The sequence below is a fragment of the Brassica napus genome, chromosome A3, assembly GCF_020379485.1.
Source record: "Brassica napus cultivar Da-Ae chromosome A3, Da-Ae, whole genome shotgun sequence".
Lineage (NCBI taxonomy): Eukaryota > Viridiplantae > Streptophyta > Magnoliopsida > Brassicales > Brassicaceae > Brassica > Brassica napus.
Window position 1 is genome coordinate 14,831,386 of NC_063436.1, and position 12,323 is coordinate 14,843,708.

At 35.5% G+C, this 12,323-nt stretch overlaps 1 protein-coding gene across 1 annotated transcript; it reads left to right on the plus strand.

Annotated features, from left to right (window-relative positions):
- The first annotated feature begins 7,837 nt into the window (after positions 1-7,837).
- Positions 7,838-8,618, plus strand: LOC106444851 (transcription factor IND-like). The gene has a single exon (XM_013886274.3). It carries the CDS (start codon positions 7,874-7,876, stop codon positions 8,429-8,431), a length of 558 nt encoding a protein of 185 aa, XP_013741728.2. The 5' UTR covers positions 7,838-7,873; the 3' UTR covers positions 8,432-8,618.
- The last annotated feature ends 3,705 nt before the right edge of the window (positions 8,619-12,323 follow it).

The window sequence follows — 12,323 nt, forward strand, 5'->3', positions numbered from 1 at the left end:
GGAAGAAGATATTTCAGCCATTCGCCCATCTATGTGTATGAGATCCCATTCAAGGCCATATTCTAAGATTGACTTTATCTAATTTACTGTATTTTCCGTGGGCTACTGAATGAATACGATGCTTTTGTTGTAAAACGCAACCTATTGTTCTCCATTTTGAATTTGAAGTGTTACATTGTTGATAAAAAGGAAGAAAGTACAAAGCTTTTCATTTAGTGGTTGTTGCATATATATATACTTATTTGATGGGTTTATGATAAGTATGAACATTATTAGATTATGGTTAAGTGATGGTTTAATAACTGGTTTAGCTTCCTTTTACTAAACCGGTTGTATAAATACATCCTCTTGTACATTGTAAACTTTAACTTGAGCAATATACTTTTTCCTTTTCATCGTAACAAACTTTCTCCATTGATCTTGAGCTCAAGTTCTAATATGGTATCAGAGCCAATCTGATCTTCGTTCTTCCGCTTCGTTCTTTCTGGATTCAAGCTTCTGTAGCTGCGATTCAGTCTGATTTCATCTTCTTTTTCGTTTTCTCACTTCTTTTTCTCGGGAAAATCAGCTCGATCTTCTTCGCTTAAGCGCATTCTTCATCTCAATGAGTCTCTCGTTACGGCGCCTGATCGATCTTTTTGTTGAGCTGTATCTTCCCATCCTTTTTGCGATTTATCAGTCGGTTTCTATGATAATCGCGATTCTGTTTCTTTCTTTTCTTTCTCTTTGATCTTCGATTTGCGTATTCTCTTCTCGCGCAATCGTTTTCTGGTTTTCCAAATTGATTCTTGTTTTCTCATGACGACTCCTGCATCAACGATCCCTCTCTCCGACGATAATCCACCTGTTTCGGCGTCACTTCTTGATCCCAATTCCAATCCTCTGTATGTTCACAATGCCGATCACGCTGGTATCTCTCTTGTTTCTGAAAAGCTAGCTGGTTTGGGGAATTTTAATACTTGGCGTAGATCGATGATCATGGCACTGGGAGCTAGGAATAAGGCAGTTTTTGTGGATGGTACTTATCTGGAATTATCTGAAACGCATCCGGATTATGCATCTTGGTCACGTTGTAACAATATCGTTTGCACATGGATTGTGAATGCTGTCGAGAAATCCATCGCCAAGAGCATAATGTACCTTCCTACGGCTCGTCAAATGTGGCTTGACATCCATGATCAGTTTAAGCAGAGTGATGGACCAAGAACAGCCGAGATAAAGCAACAAATTTTTGCGGAGGTGCAGGGCTCTCAAACTGTTAGTGAATACTACACTCGTTTGAAGCAACAATGGGAGGAGTTGAAGAATCATGAGAGTCCTTATACTTGCTGTTGTGGACGTTTTGATTGTTCGAGCATGAAGAGGATTGATGAGGGAGAGGAACAGGACAAGATCTTGAAGTTTCTCACGGGGTTGAATGATACATTCACTGCTACTCGGGGTCAGATACTGATGATGGATCCAAAACCGAACATTTCTAGAGTGTTTAATCTTGTTTCACAAGAGGAGCGACAGAGGTCTATGAAGAGCACAAGTGTGGTAGCGTTTCAAGTTTCTCAAGGAGCATCTAATGATGAGATGGTTGCTGCATATCACTCTGGTTATAACAAACAGAAGCAGCGCTCGATATGCTCTCACTGTGGCATTGCTGGTCACACTGTTAACCGCTGCTACAAGCTTCATGGTTATCCACAAGGATATAGAGGTGCTACGGGTTCCTCCAAGTTCTCTACTCAGGCTTCTTCTTCATCTTCTTCTGTGAAGAGTCAACCAGCTGGTGGGATTGATCTTTTGGACCATCAAGGTGCGTGCTTGGGGTCTGTCACTACAGCACAAGTCAGTCGATTTCTAAGTGTCTTGGGGGCTCATCCGTCGAGTCTCAATGACAATGTTTCTCAGGCTTCAGCTAGCACTATTAATCATTCTGATGGAACAGTCTCTACACCAAAACCACAACCCCACCTCGTCCCCCATTTACCGTTACCTCACCCTTCTTCAGGTACCACTCATTACATCAATTCTCATTTTGTTTCTGCTGGAACCAATAATGGCCTTACCTTTCTAAGTGATGCGTGGATCATAGATACTGGTGCTAGTTGTCACGTTAGTTCGAACTTAGGTTTGTTTCATTCAACTAGAACCATTAGTAACACATCTGTCACTCTTCCTGATGGAACCCAAATTCCGGTCACAACTTCTGGTTCCATTACTCTCTCTGAACATTTAACTCTTCTTGATGTCTTATACATTCCGCATTTTCAATTCAATCTTTTGAGCATTAGTGCTCTCACTCGCAACAGTACTATTGCTGTTTTGTTTTCTTCTCATTCATGTTTCATTTTTCCTAACAATCCATTTCTCCTCCAGGAGCATACTCTGGATTGCACGATTGGGAAGGGTAACCTCCTGCGCAATCTGTATGTCCTGGAGTCTCCTACACTTTCTTCACATTCCGCGCATTCTTTGTCGGTTTCTACACCTTCTTCTATGGATCTTCCTCTTTTACAAGTCTCTGCTGATGTGTGGCATCAACGCCTTGGTCATCCTTCTCAAAACAAGATTCAAGCTCTTTCAAAACTTTTGAAGATTTCTTCGGCTAAGATTGATCATAGTAGTTTGTGTTCTGTGTGTCCATTAGCTAAGCAAAAGCGTCTGTCGTTTCCTTTGTCTCCTCATTTGTCCAAAACTCCTTTCGATCTTATTCATATAGATATATGGGGTCCTTTCTCGACTACTACACATGATGGTTATAGATATTTTTTAACTTTGGTCGATGATTGTACTCGTGCTACTTGGTTATATCTTTTAAAGGATAAGAGTTCGGTTTCAACAATTTTTCCTGAGTTTCTTGCTTTTGTTCATACTCAATATAAGACTCATGTTAAATCCATTCGTTCTGACAATGCCCCAGAGCTTGCCTTTACTGATCTGTTGCGTGAAAAAGGAATTATGCATTACTTTGCATGTCCATACACACCTCAACAGAATTCTGTAGTTGAACGAAAACACCAACATATTCTAAATGTCGCTAGAGCTTTGCTGTTTCAATCAAAAGTACCATTGATATATTGGGGAGATTGTGTTCAAACTGCTGTGTATTTGATAAATAGGACTCCCTCACCGCTTTTGAATGATAAGTCTCCATTTGAACTTCTCTCAAAACAGATTCCTTCATATGATCATCTAAAAGTGTTTGGTTGCTTATGTTACTCTTCTACACTAGCTAAAGATAGAAATAAATTTACTCCTCGTGCTGACGCATGTATTTTTCTTGGTTATCCGAATGGCTATAAAGGGTACAAAGTTTTAAATCTCACGTCTCATTCGATAAATGTCACTAGAAATGTTGTTTTTCATGAAACAGTTTTCCCATTTCATAAATCTACTGATTCTTCTACTCATGATGATTTCTTTGCTCAGGATGTCTTACCATTACCTGTTCCGGATTCTATGTTTCCTGCTTTCTTTGACTTGGGTTCTGATATTGATTCTTCAATGTTTCCTGATCCAACTACTATTAGTTCTTCCAACATTTCTAATCATTCGTTTGATGCGTCTCTTCATCCTTCTGTTTCTACTTCTGTTCCTTCTTCTTCTTCTTCATTACCATCAGGAACTAGAAATGAAACTAGGACTCGTCGTCAGGTTAAGGCACCAGCTTATCTAGATCAATACCATTGCTATCTTTTACAAAAAGTGCCTATGGAACCAGTTCATCCTACTCATACGACTTCATACCCTATATCTGCATTTCTTTCTTATGATAAATTTGATGAAACACACCGAAACTTCATTCTTTCCATAACCACCACCAAACCACCCCAAACTTACCAAGAGGCTGTTCTATCTGAAGAATTTAAGAATGCTATGAAGTCTGAAATGACTTCTCTAGAAGAGACAGGGACTTGGACTGTTTGTGAGTTGCCTGCAGGTAAACACCCGGTTGGTTGCAAATGGGTTAATACTTACAAGTATAAAGCTGATGGTACTGTGGAAAGACCGAAGTCTCGTCTTGTTGCCAAGGGCTATACTCAGTTGGAGGGTCTTGATTATCTTGACACTTTTTCTCCGGTTGCGAAACTTGGTACACTTCGTCTTCTCTTAGCTGTTGCAGCAGCTAAAGGATGGTCTATTCAACAGCTGGATATAAGCAACGCATTTCTCAATGGTGACTTGGATGAAGAGATATATATGCGGCTTCCTCAGGGATATGAAGAACTCACTGGAAAGAAGTGTCCTCCAAACTCTGTTTGTCGGCTCCATAAGTCTCTTTATGGCCTTAAACAGGCTTCAAGACAATGGAATCACAAACTCTCTAGTGTGATCTTGGGTGATGGATTTGTTCAAACACACTCTGACCATTCTCTCTTCATCAAACACAATGAGAAGGCTTTTCTAGCAGTTTTGGTCTATGTCGATGACATATTGATCGTCTCCAACGATGACTCTGCTTCTGCTACATTCATGAATGTCCTCAAGTCGGCATTCAAGTTACGTGATCTTGGTCAAGCTAGGTACTTCTTAGGCTTTGAGATTGCACGTAACTCCTCTGGAATTTCTTTGAATCAACGGAAGTATTGCTTGGAGCTATTGGAAGAAGCTGGAATGCTGGGTTGCAAGCCTGTATCTGTTCCTATGGAACCTAATCTGAAGCTTTCGGCTACTCCTGGTGACGTTTTACCGGATGCTTCTGTTTACAGGAGGCTAGTGGGTCGCTTATTATACTTGACTCACACAAGACCTGACATCACTTATGCTGTTCATAAGCTAAGTCAGTTCATGTCTGCGCCTACGACTGATCATCTACAAGCAGCATACAGAGTTCTTCGCTATCTCAAGAATGATCCAGCTCAGGGTCTTTTCTATTCTGCAACTTCTGCGATCAAACTCACAGCTTATTCTGATGCTGATTGGGCTTCATGTCCAGATTCTCGTCAATCTGTCACAGGTTACTGCATGTTCTTAGGTGACTCGTTGATATCTTGGCGTGCAAAGAAACAACCTACTGTTTCCCGGAGTAGCTCAGAGGCAGAATACAGAGCCATGGCTGATGCTACTTGTGAACTTATCTGGTTGACTGCGTTGTTGATTGAGATGCATTGTGCTCCTGTTGCTCCTGCAACCTTGTTTTGTGACAATCAGTCAGCGTTATACATTGCGTCTAACCCGGTCTATCATGAACGCACCAAGCATGTTGAGATCGACTGTCACATTGTTCGGGAGCGGTTGCAGAGCGGCTTCATGAAGGCTCTACACGTCCGGTCTGAGCTTCAGTTAGCTGACATATTCACTAAGGTTGTTCAACCAGGCTTGTTCAAGAGTTTAGTAAGCAAGATTGGAATTCATAGTCTATGCATTCCATCTTGAGGGGAGGGTATTAGATTATGGTTAAGTGATGGTTTAATAACTGGTTTAGCTTCCTTTTACTAAACCGGTTATATAAATACATCCTCTTGTACATTGTAAACTTTAACTTGAGCAATATACTTTTTCCTTTTCATCGTAACATACTTTCCCCATTGATCTTGAGCTCAAGTTCTAATAAACATATTACGTAACGGGTTTATTTTGTCGTCAACACATTATCGGCAATGTGAAAAGAAGGGGTGAGGTATCTCCATTTCAATTCTTCTCTTTATATATTAATCGAATTATTTACGTATGAAATGAACGTTTATATAGAAATTTCGTGTGGAAAACGACATGTACACGGCATCTCAAGACCAATTAGTAATATACTTTAGTGGTGATTACATGTTTACTTATCCAATTGAGAATTTAAAGCATCGACAATACCTTAATGTCGATTAAGCCGTCCCCACTTCATGTAATGAGTTATGGGGGGAGAGAGAGATCCCGAAATTCGTCAAATAAAACAACTTAGAACTAAAAACCGACACCAAGTATCATAAAGGAAATGTTGAAGAAGTCATTTATCGTATCCAGCTCACAATTCCTAAGATTAAATCATGACCGTTGGAAGAGCTTATAAGATTAAACTGAAGAAATTGTGGGTTTTAGAAGAAAGACAAGAAAGAGAAGAACATGATCTTACATTGCCTATTTTGGTGTATAGGAGTTGTCAAAAAGAGGAGAGAGAGGAGACAATTAGGTCAAATAAATGAGCACTAAAAATGGAGACATGTGTTGAGTAACTATTACAAGAGCGACTTATGCTTCTATATGGCAATGATATCATCACCAAAGTGCAATGCCCCTTTTTGCCCTAGTTTCGTAAAGTCTCTCTCCTTCTTCGTCCTTAGGAAAAACCCTAAATTAAATCCTGTGTTCTTGATCTTTCTTTTTGAGTAACCATGATTTTGACCACACACTAGTTCTTCTATATTTTGTGGTCTATAGGATTTTGCTTTATATGTGTTTCTTGTATTGCTCCGTACGTGCGTATATAAATTTAAATGGTTACAACAAGGTTTATTATAAATAGGCACAAATTAGTCCATGAAGTTATTTAGCTTGCACAAGTATAATTTGTTAAGTATTTAAATATATAAATTTGTTACAAAACTTAATTAAATTTATCTGATTATATTTTCTTTAGTGTTCTTCCTTTGCCAACGTTGAGGTAGCTATTATTATTATTATTTTGAACATTATGTACGTAGTTATCTTGGCTAGTTATGATTCGAATTCTTAATTTGGATCACACTTAACAGTATTTAAAATATTCTTAGAACTAAAATAATTAAGAGTTACCTTTAAATTGAAGTATTCGTGCTAAACAGAAACTAGAATAAACAAATGATTGCATGTTAATTTTTTTTTTCGATTTTCCTATCAGAATAAACACATGATTGCATGCAAATTTTGTTTTTGATTACGTTATCTTTTGTTTATTTTAGTTTTGATGCTAATTAATATTTTTTATTAACAACTCACATACATTCTACCTGATTCTAGGTCAGATAATGACACAGCGCAACAAAATTAATACAAAACCTTCGGAAAGTAGAATACCGCAGAAGTAACTTTTTTGGGTACATACGAAATACAGTGAAATCTCTATAAATTAATAATGTTGGGACTATACCAAAACTATAATTTTTTATTAATTTATAGAGATTAATTTATCGATATACTAATTGAATCAAAAACTTAATTTGAGACTAAAAAATTATATTATTTTATAGAGATTTTTAGTGTATATTAATTTATAGAATATTATTTTATAAAAAATTTTAGTGTGTATTAATTTATAGAGTATTAATTTAAAGAGGTTATACTGTAATGTGAATCTTCGAAAAACATGCCATACATAACCACGGATCATAGTCGACACCTCAACGTGAAGCAAATTTGACAATCTACATACATAACCAACAAAAAGTAGAATACCTTGAAAATCTAAAACCCAAAATATGATGTAAAACTCAAGCTTGGTCCAGAGCATAAAAAAATTAAAGCCATCGCTTTGGTATCACATATTTAAACGTCAGTTTTTTTTTTTTTTTTTGGGGGGGGGGGGGGGGGTAATATAAAAATATAATTAACAAAAAAAATTATGAAACAATTAGCATGTAAAACACTAATCTTTTGGTTGTGACAAAACGTTTTCACAAATGTTCTATAAATAAATTCAAGTGCATTTTATCTGCAAAATATATACTTTCACTCATAAAATAAGAGCGTTTAAAACATTCATACACGCACTACATTGACATGACAAAAGAAATCCGCAAATACACATGATGTATGTCGAAAAAAACAAAAAATACACATGATGTATATATAGAGAGGATAGTATCTAGGAAATAAGACTATATTATATATATAAAGAAAATAGAGAAAAGATAAAAATATAAATTGGTATGTATAAAAGAAAGGTCTATGCGTCTCTAGTCCAAAAACTCTATATATGTCTGGCTCAAAAGCAGATGCAGCCATAGCCCCAATAGTCATGATGGAGCATCATCATCTCCTTATGAATTGGAACAAACCTATTGATCTCATTACAGAAGAAAACTCTTTTAACCACAATCCTCATTTCATAGTAGATCCACCTTCCGAAACCCTAAGCCACTTCCAGCCCCCGCCGACAATCTTCTCCGATCACGGAGGAGGAGAGGAAGCAGAAGAAGAAGAAGAAGAAGAAGGAGAGGAAGAGATGGATCCGATGAAGAAGATGCAATACGCGATTGCTGCCATGCAGCCCGTAGACCTCGATCCAGCCACCGTTCCTAAGCCGAACCGCCGTAACGTAAGGGTAAGCGACGACCCTCAGACGGTGGTGGCTCGTCGGCGTAGAGAAAGGATAAGCGAGAAGATCCGGATATTGAAGAGGATGGTGCCAGGCGGTGCAAAGATGGACACTGCCTCCATGCTCGACGAAGCCATCCGCTACACCAAGTTCTTGAAACGGCAGGTGAGGCTAGCTTCTTCAGCCTCACACTCAGCTTGGAGCTCCTATGTCTGACCCTTCTTGCCTTTGTTATTACCACAACTCGGATACCTAATTATAATTCTATCACGCGTTTCATGTTGATATATATAGATAAATGGTCGAATAAGGATTTCGATCGAAGATTGTATGTACAATAAATGATGTGTGTATTTCAATTAATGTATGATATATATATATATATGTATGCAGTATGCATTTATATTCTATTCTCTATAAGGAGGCAACATTGCCGGATTAGGGCTTTGATCTTATGCAAGTTTTCCGACCAAAAATATGAAATACTTGTTTGGATATAACATATGAATCGGATAAGTGTTACTAGTTATATAACTGGAAAACAAATGTCTGGAATAAGAATTCCCGGGAGAACCAAGCCTTTCTCTAATCCCTAAGATTATAGCTACTGAAACAATGAAACAATGAAGAATCAGTTGGGCATTAGTAAAAAAAAAAGAATCAGTTGGGTTGCTTATAAAATTTTGTTATAAAATTTATGTCGTATGTGTGTTAGCCGTAGCTGTAAATTTATTTCCTTTGTATGTTAATTGTAAAAGTAAATTTATTATTCCCGATGTTTTTAATGATGTAAATTTAAATCAAGAAAACATATTAAGTTCTGTTAATAAATGTATTATTTTTGTTTACTAATTTCCAATAATTTTTTCAAGAAGTACAATTTTTTGTTTGAAATTTCTAATTTATCATTATTGAATAATAGAACATACCTAAAAACCATAAAACATGTATTCCTTGAAACATTTTTTTTAATATAAAAATTATCTTTTAGGAGCAGGTAAAGTACTTTTTTTTATAAAATTGTTAGTGTATTTATGTTCGTTATAGATGTAGATATTTTGCATAATAATTAATAATATATGAGATGTGTAATGTATATATGTGAGAGAATTGCCATATTTATTAAGCGGTTTTTGTAAAATTGACTCAAAATTTAAAGTCAACCACAAAACTAACATATGTTTTTTTGGACATTTCATTTGCCCTATTCACTCCACAAGTTCAGATTATTTACGAAAATGTCATTAATTTTTTTTCTTTCTGAAATGGTATTTTTACTCTCTCAACCTCATCATCTTCAAGTATTTACAAGATTGTCATTGCCATCAATACACCAACCACCATGAACAACCAATTTGAATAATGCACCTTAAATCGATTTACACTTCTTCCTTCTCAATTCTTATGAACTAAAAACAACATCTCTTTCACTTTCTCTCCATATTCATCCAAAAAATCTAAGATTTTTATTCAAAAATTTTTATGGTTCATAGAACCATTGAAGCTTACGATTCTTGGTGTGTCACTTTTGTTTGAGATTATAGGTGCTTGGAGAAGACTTTTGTGTGCTAAACAAGTTATCTCAATGGTTGAACTATGAAAATCAGTGTTTTTTCCAGATTTGTTCGCCCAACCGACTTTCGGGTAAGTTTTCTGGCTGTAGACGACTAACATGGAAGTCTTCTGGTCAATGCACTTCTCTTTGATTGTCTTCTTCTGATTTACATTATGTAGAATGAACAAGAGATGGGAGGAACTAGGGGTAGGTAAAAAAAACGGAACCGAATTATCGAACCGAACAGACCCGAAAAAAACCGAACCAAATTTATGAATTATCCAATTGGATACTGAAATTGTATACCCGAAGAATTAGAATCGAACTCGTACCGAACCGAAAACCGAATAATACCCATATAGAACCAGATGAAAAACCTTTATACACTACTTATACGTATATCTTTATAGTTTATATTTTATACACTTGTTTTTTTTATTGATCAACGCTTGTTTTATAGGAGAACCTTGTATTGTTTGGATATTTTATCCTCATAATTTAAGTTTTGGTTTCTGAATGGGAAAATCATTTGAATGTTATTTTGGTGTTGGTTTTAATTCATTTATTTGCAAGTACATCAGATTAATTTGGATAATATGGTTACAAAGTAAAAAGAAAAAACTGAACTTCAGGAACCTAAAAAACCGAGAACCGATCTGATCTGATCCGAAATTTTTATGGTTCTTTAATGGTTACCAATTTCAAGAACCGAAAGAAACGAGAACCGAAAGAACCAATAACCGAAGAACCGAGCGCCCACTCCTAGGAGGAACCAAACAATACTTTGATTTGAAGCCCAAGATAATTGGAACCATGTTATATTACGCAGCTTATCTGATGTGGGCTTTATGTAGAACTGATAATGGGCTTTAAGGCAGCCTATTTCGGTCCGTCAAGAAGATTCCTCCTAACGTAAGGTAGGGGCAATGAGCTGCTACTCTGACCAATTAATTACGTTTCAATAGTGATCTCTCATCTGTTGTCGGTGTGAAAGGAATCGTCTTTTGAATTTATCTTCATGCGATTCATTGTTTTATAACTACCACACATGTGACATAACTAATAGTCTCGAATCAGGACATCAAAATTTATTTTTTTGTTTGTGGCAATGATTCAAATCGACGGCATAGCATACTGATTAAAAATATATACAATACACTGGTTATTAAAACGTTATAGTTGTCTAGATTTTAATAACAGGTGATAATAGATCAAGTATATAGTAAATGTTTTATCTCACCCATTACATATTTCATATTAAACATTTCAGATTTATTTGTAAATGGATTCAACTGCCTGTTACCCTTCACTCCTTTTGATTAACATCGCGTCGCAAGTCACAACCACCATTTAGTTGGGGCGATTCGTATATTTTGGGAGTATATAATAACATACATAACTATCAAACCAACTGGTGTCGACCTTTGGTGTTAACTAATTTGATTTAACTCTTTTTTGGAATAAATAAAATAAAATTTCAGAGCAGCTGTTCAATAGTAAAATGACAGGTGGGATCTAGGGTTTGTGGTCCTTACGATCGATTGATTACTACTACTTAACTTGGCATTATTTGGAGTCACTTTTGCTTATTAATAATTAGATTTTGTTTACAAACGTGTGGTGATAGTCTGGGACAAGTTGACCTGTTGACACCCAATCATTTAGAACACCTTTTACAAATATAAATATTCGCACACTGTTACAAACATTATCATCAAATTATTGTGGAATTTTGCAGACAAAGCATATGCCATTGTGTTTCCTTCGATTTGGCTTTTATGCTTATTCGTGGTGTCATAATTAATTCGTGAAAACGAATGATTTTACATACTGTAAGTAGGGCTGAAAGCGGATCGAATAGTACCATATTTTCTACTATTTGTGATTTATTCCATATTTCAGTTTTCTTCGTAAAAATACGAATATCCAGTTTTTCGAATATCCGGAATTTTTTTGACATTTGCGAATATTCACAGATATTTACAGATGATTCATCCACTTTGTTCAATACAAGTCTAAAAAAATATCAAATTATTTTTTAGAAATATCTTTTACATGATAAAAATATTAAGTAAAAATTAATGAAACTAAATGTTTTATTAAATTTTAAAATTAGTAATTTTTCTTATAAAAATGTTTTTAGAAAAATATGTAGTTTTGTATAAAGATTTATATATTTTTAATTTAATATTTTATAAGTAGTTTTTAAAATAAAATTTAATAAATTATATGTTAAATAATTATATAAGATTATACATTTAAAACTCTATATTTAATCGTAGATATACATCTATTTGTACAACTCCGATCCGTCTCTAATTTTTTTTAGTATTTGTGGTTTGGTTCGTTTTTAACGGATATTGATTTTTAATATTTGCTTTTTTCAGAGACTTACGAATATTCATATTTTTTTGGATCGAGTCGAAACAAATAATAAATTGAATCAAATTTAACGGATAAAATGTTCAGCCCTAACTATGGTTAACTATGGATACTGAAACCACCACTTATCAACAAAAAAAAGTAGTTGTTCGCTTCTGGTTTAGAGTGAGG

Coding starts and splice junctions, on each gene's coding strand:
- LOC106444851 (XM_013886274.3), top strand. CDS start 7,874: ATGTCTGGCTCAAAAGCAGATGCAGCCATAGCCCCAATAGTCATGATG.